At 43.6% G+C, this 5946-nt stretch overlaps 1 protein-coding gene across 1 annotated transcript in view; it reads left to right on the top strand.

Annotated features, from left to right (window-relative positions):
• Gpatch11 (G-patch domain containing 11) overlaps positions 1 to 4229 on the top strand; it is a 9282-nt gene extending 5053 nt beyond the window's left edge. The window contains exons 6-9 of the mRNA XM_026786040.1: positions 46 to 174; positions 866 to 976; positions 2657 to 2738; positions 4126 to 4229. Coding sequence (XP_026641841.1) covers positions 46 to 174; positions 866 to 976; positions 2657 to 2738; positions 4126 to 4181 — 378 coding nt within the window. The 3' untranslated portion in view covers positions 4182 to 4229. The remainder of the gene's footprint in view (positions 1 to 45; positions 175 to 865; positions 977 to 2656; positions 2739 to 4125) is intronic.
• Positions 4230 to 5946: the final 1717 nt, after the last annotated feature.

The following is a 5946-nucleotide window of genomic DNA, read 5'->3' as shown; positions in this document are numbered from 1 at the left end:
ATTATTCTCGGTGTTGCTTGGTGCTGGGGTATATAAAGCAGTTAGAGAATAGGGACCTTACTATACAACCCTTCTTTACTTAGGATGCGACTGAAAAGTAAGCAGGATGAGCTGAGGCTCGAAGGCGACCTGAGAAGGAGCCAGCGAGCTTGCCAGCAGCTGGACACCCAGAAGGTAGGTGGGTAGCTCCTTCCAGTTTCCTAGAGTTTTGGTACCTGCATGATTTGGTTTATGTTTTTGTGATTTTTTGAGTTTTGTTTTTTTTGAGATGGGGGGACTCCATGCCTTAAAACTTCCGTTTGATGTGTACCACCTGTTGTGGTTACCGACACCCTAATGGCTGACTTACTCCAGGTCCTGAGTTGTCTGCTAAGTGTATAGAAATTCTGTTCTCCATGTTTGACTAACCAGAATAACCTAAGTTTAGTCCATACTTATCACTCTGTGTATCTGTTGGGAATTTAAGGTGGAATGCTTTCATTTCAAGTAGGAGTCTTTTAAAATCGTTTTAAACAAATCTTTGCCTCGAAACAAAATGACTTCACTTAAACATTAGTATGGTTTTTATATACGTAGCCAGGAAGAATGTCCTACTACACTGTATTTTCGTGAGATTTTATCTTGCATGTATTTGCTGACACGTAATGACTTCCTAGCTTACATGTATAGCTTTCTATCCATCACTCATCTTTCCTGCTTGACTGACAAAATTCTAATTGCCCTTTCAGTCATCACAGTTCATGGCCTGGTCTTTACCAGGAAATTGAATATTAATTGGAAGAACAGATTCATGTTAACACAAACATAATTAAGACACCACAAGTATACTTAGCTGCATTTTACAAGAATAATTGTGCATTTTCAGAATATTCAGGTTCCCAGGGAGGCATGGTACTGGATAAGGCCTGAAGAGGAGACCGAGGAAGAGGAAGAGGAGGAGCAGGATGAAGATGAATACACGAGCGAGGATTTGAGTGTATGTCTGGGCGCCATTGTCTCCTCATAGCAGGAATCTTGGCCTTGGCACTGTTAGCACCTGAAGTGGGTAACTCTTTGCCATGGGCAGCATGACAGGATGTGTAACAGTAACACTTGGCCTGAGTCCTGTCACCTGACTAGGTGCAGGGATGGAGAAAGGACAGACACAAAGATACACATACAGGAAAACTAGGATCAGGTTGGGTGTGCTCCCTCTGATGGGGAGTACCTACTACCCCAGCAGTCTTGAACGACAGTGTGTTCTTTAGGACTAGCATTGGGGGAGGAACTGGCTGGTCTTGATGGGAAGTTTCTCTAGGCAAGCAGTCTCAGGCGGTGACATACCAGAGGAGAAAGCTGCAGTTGCCAGGTGAAACTGGCATCTGGAGGATGGAGACCAGCTATGCTGCTATGCAACAGAGAAGCCTTGATTGGATGTGTATTGCATGTATTAGCATGCCATGTCGAGTCTCCAGTGTCTCAGCCCCGCAGGAGTGGCAGAGAGGAGCAGCTGAGCGTTCCTCAGGAACCCAGGAATGAGCGGTTATAAATGATTGATCAGGGTGTGCAAACTGGCAACTGCAGTTTGGCACCCTAAAAGTGTTCCCCAGCATTGCTGTATACCCACCCCCCCCCCCCGGGGAGAAAAGTTACCCTGCGGTGAGAGCTACTAGCCCCAAAATAAAAATTTCATATAATTCTCCATTTCACTGTAGTTTACTGAAAATTACAGATTAGCTGCAAATTTAAATGATTTCACTTGGCTTTGTTTCCCGTTAAATTTCTAAAAGTGATCCTAATGTGTACCTCATCCATTCCCCAAACAGAACAGCCAGAAGGAAGCACAGGGTGGAAGAAGGTAACTTAGTGAGCGAAGGCACCTGCTGCCAAGCCTAACAGCCTGAGTTCTAGCCCCGGACTCACATGGTGGAAGGAGAGAACTGACTCCCAAATTTTCCTCTGACACACTGCCAAGCACCTGAGACCATATACACATATGCACAAGTAACTTCTAAAATGTTATTATTCAGGAGCAGGTGACAGTACTCCTATAGTTACTTGATTATGGAATTTTCCTAGGTAGTAGTCACAGCCTGGAGCACACATGTATGGCTTAGCTGAGCTCTCTGAGGAATGTGGCTGAAGGAGGCAGTCCTCCATCCCTTCACCGGAGGGACAGATTTCCTTGAAAGTAAAAGAGGTCTTTGAGAATCCTAATTATCGCTGGGCACAGTGGCTACTCTGGTGTTCCATGATGTGCCACTCAAAGTGGATGTTCCTGCTGGGCATGATGGTGTACACCTTTAATGCCTGCACTCAGGAGGCAGGAGCAGGTAGGTCTCTGTGAGTTCAAGGCCTGCCTGGTCTATATAGCAACTCCAGTTCAAGAGTCCATGAGACCGTCTTTTTTAAAAAACAAAACAAAACAAAACCAAAACAGCAACAAAACCTCATCACAGAGCCAGCCAGAAGATGATTCTTTTTTATGTTCATCAGTTGTCTCTTGTGGACAAGTGATTAGTCAGCTGAGACATGCCCAAATATATCACCTCTGCTCTGACACCTTGAGGAATTGTTTGAGAGTGTACCAGAAGAGTTTAAGCCTGGGCCTGAACTGAGATTCAGGAGCCGAGGTTCTGGTCGACGCAAGCACTGACGCCCCTGTGTCCTCTGTCAGGTGCTGGAGAAACTGCAGATACTCACTGGCTACTTACGAGAAGAACATCTGTATTGCATTTGGTGTGGGACAGCCTACGAAGGTGAGAAGATGATTTATGCTTTAAAAATACTGCCCGTGAATACTTGCTTGTTTATAATGAAACCTGCATGTCTTATTTATTCCATTCAAATAGCAGTGTGGGGCCGGTGCTAAAGAAATACTGACTATAGAAATACTTCGAGTTTTTATTAGAATTCAACACTTATTTTTTCAGTAACTAAATGTGCAAGAATTTTCACCATTGTATTACTCAAATAATTTCAAGTCTAAAGAATAACTTTCAAAGGCTAGGCATGGTGGCACACACCTTTAAACCCTGCCCTCAAGAGGCAGCGGCAGGTGGATCTCTTGAGTTCAAGGCCAGCCTGTCCTACAGAGCAAGTTCAGAATGGCCAGAGCTACACAGGGAAACCTTGTCTGGAAAAAACAAAAGAGAGAGGAAGAAAGAAAGATGGGTTGGTTTTATCTTTGTGTGTTCAAAGTTTGTATGTGAGTGCTGTGACCGCAGCTCTCTGGTACAGCAAGTCCAGCCCAACAAGGGCTCCATAATGAGACTCTGTCTCAACCACCTACCCCCAGCAAAAAAAAAAGAAGAAGAGGAGGAGGAGGAGCAAAAAAAAACCTTGAAAATAATGATTTTTTTTCATGCTTTATTTTTTGGAGACTCATTCTTTGATAGATGCTTGCATTAAAATTTTATAACTAATTTCTGTTTAGGCACACTATTGTCCTAGCTCATTAAAATCAAGTCTGTTGAAATCCACTCTCTTTTTTTTTTTATTGTGAAGAAGAAATTAGTTTAACCTTTGCCAAATATTTTTTTCATTTTTATTTATTCTTCTCTCACATATTACATCCTGACCACAGTCTCACCCCCTTCCCCTCCCCCCAGTTCCTCTGCACAACCTTCCTTCTCCCCCAGATCCATTCTTACTTCCTTTCCCTTCAGAACAGCCTGTTTGTCTCCTGTACTGTCCATTTTACCTTAGTAACTTGTAATTAAGAACTTTGTATCTGGGAATGAGGATTTTTTTGTTATTTTAATCTCTTAAATTTTTATGTTGTGCCTATGGGTGCTGTGCCCACATGTCTATCTATGCACCATAGATTTTCAGATAGAACATTCAGTGTTCATGGAAGCCGGAAGCAGGCCTCGGATCCCCTGGGCTTGGAGTGGACTGTTGTTAGCCACGTGTGGGTGCAGAAAATGGAATCTAGATCCTCTGGAAGAGCAGTCAGTGCTCTTCACCATCAAGCCAGCTCCCCAGTCCCCTGCCCCTTATTTTTTATTATTGTTTGAATCTTTCCCTCGTTTATTTTGTAGAATAAATAACAAACATGACTGTCCAAAAATACTGCATACAATTTTCTAAAATTACTCTAAACTTGTATATATTCACCTTTTATTTCTTCTACATAAATTACAGATAAAGAAGACCTATCTTCAAATTGCCCAGGACCAACCTCTGCAGATCATGACTGAGATTGTTCCCAATAAAGTAAAAACTATTTATGCCGGTGTGGAAAGAAGGCCTTTATGTAATGCTTGATTCTTTCAGAAGTATGTTCTACTTGGGGTAAAATTGTTCACTGGCTTGGGAAAAAGTTACTGTTATTTCAGAATACGAGTATCATAGAGATGGACAATTATGATTTATGCTGGTATTGTGATGCTTGTGAGGCATCCCAACAGGTAACACGCTTAGTCACCTCTTTACTTGGGATCGGTTGAGAAATAAGCCATCATGGGAACCAGAAAATCAGTTGTCTGCCTTAGAACTTGAGGTATACTGTAATGGTAGAATGCCTGCCGAGCCTGGGCACGGCCCTGAGCTCAGTCCCAGCACCACAAGTCAGGCCTCTCAGCAGGAAGCTGAGACACAAAACACTGCCACTTTCTCTCATCAGGCTCCTTCATAGTTTGTTTTTGTTTTTCTGTTTTTGTTTTTTTACATACTAGTCCCAGTTCCCCTTCCTTGCTCTCTTCCCGCTCCCCTTATCCCCCCCTCCCCACCACACCTCCCGTCTGCTTCTCAGAGAGGGTAAGGCCTCCCCTGGAAAGTCAGCTAAGTCTGTCCCATCACCTCACTGAGGCAGGACCAAGGCCTAACCCCTCCCCCATGCCTAGGCTAAGCGAGGTAGAATCTCTTCATAGAGAATGGGCTCCACAAAGTCAGTTGATGCATTAGAGTTAGAACCTGGTCCCACTGCCAGTGGCTCCACATACTGCCCAAGCCACACCATGGATATTTACATTCAGGGGTCTAGTTCTGTCCATGCAGGTCCCACAGTGGTCAGTCCAGAGTCAGTGAGCTCCCACCAGCTCCGGTCAGCTGATTCTGTGGGTTTCCCATCCTGGTCAGTTTGTTCATATTGTTCTTCCCTCTCTTTGATTGTACTCTAGAAGCTCAGCCCAGTTGTTATTTGTGGATCTCTGCATCTGCTTCCATCCGTTTCTGGATTAGGATTCTGGCGTCCCTGGGGTTGTAGACTGTAGTCTGGTTACCCTTTGCTTCATGTTTGCTATCCACTTATGAGTGAGTTAATACTATATTTGTCTTTCTGGGTCTGGGTTACCTCACGCAGGAAGTGTTTGTTTGTTTGTTTCTGATCATTTGTCTGTAAACTTCAAGATACCATTGTTTTTTACCACTGAATAGTACTCCATTGTGTAAATGTACCACATTTTCCTTATCCATTCTTCCCTCCTAGTTCTTATTTGGAGAAAACTACACACCTGTCCTTTGCCTGTAGAGTAAGGGCCTACCTTATGTTCTAGGACCAGTGTCTTGAAGAAACAGTTTTATTCTGTTTTGTTTTTCAGAATCAATAGATGTTAGCTCTCGAGAGCAGGAGCACACCGCAGGCTGAGCCAGACATGCTCAGTTCTTCACATCAGTAGCCCCTGGGAGATAAAACACTTCTCTGCAGAAAGGAAGGAACTGAGGGGTCAGAGGCTTCCATGCTCCCAATCGTGTCTGGGGTCAGACATGAAAGTCATGGGGCTTTTTCCAAAGTCTATATTCCCAGGGCTCTCCTCTAGTGTGTTTATTTCGACTGACCTAGGGCAATTCCTGAATATCCACTTTTCTTTTTAAATTGCAAGAGTATGCAACAGCCTGCCTTTATAATTGTCAAAAAGAATAAACAGGCCAGATGTCTATTGAACAAATACATAAAATGTTACACATTTATACAACAGGACCCTGTTTGGCCGCAGAAAGGAATGCCTTACTGAGGCATGCTAC

Source organism: Microtus ochrogaster, linkage group LG3 (assembly GCF_000317375.1).
Source record: "Microtus ochrogaster isolate Prairie Vole_2 linkage group LG3, MicOch1.0, whole genome shotgun sequence".
NCBI classification, from domain to species: domain Eukaryota; kingdom Metazoa; phylum Chordata; class Mammalia; order Rodentia; family Cricetidae; genus Microtus; species Microtus ochrogaster.
Note: the sequence above shows the minus strand (reverse complement) of the source record. Positions and strands in the feature narration are given on the sequence as shown.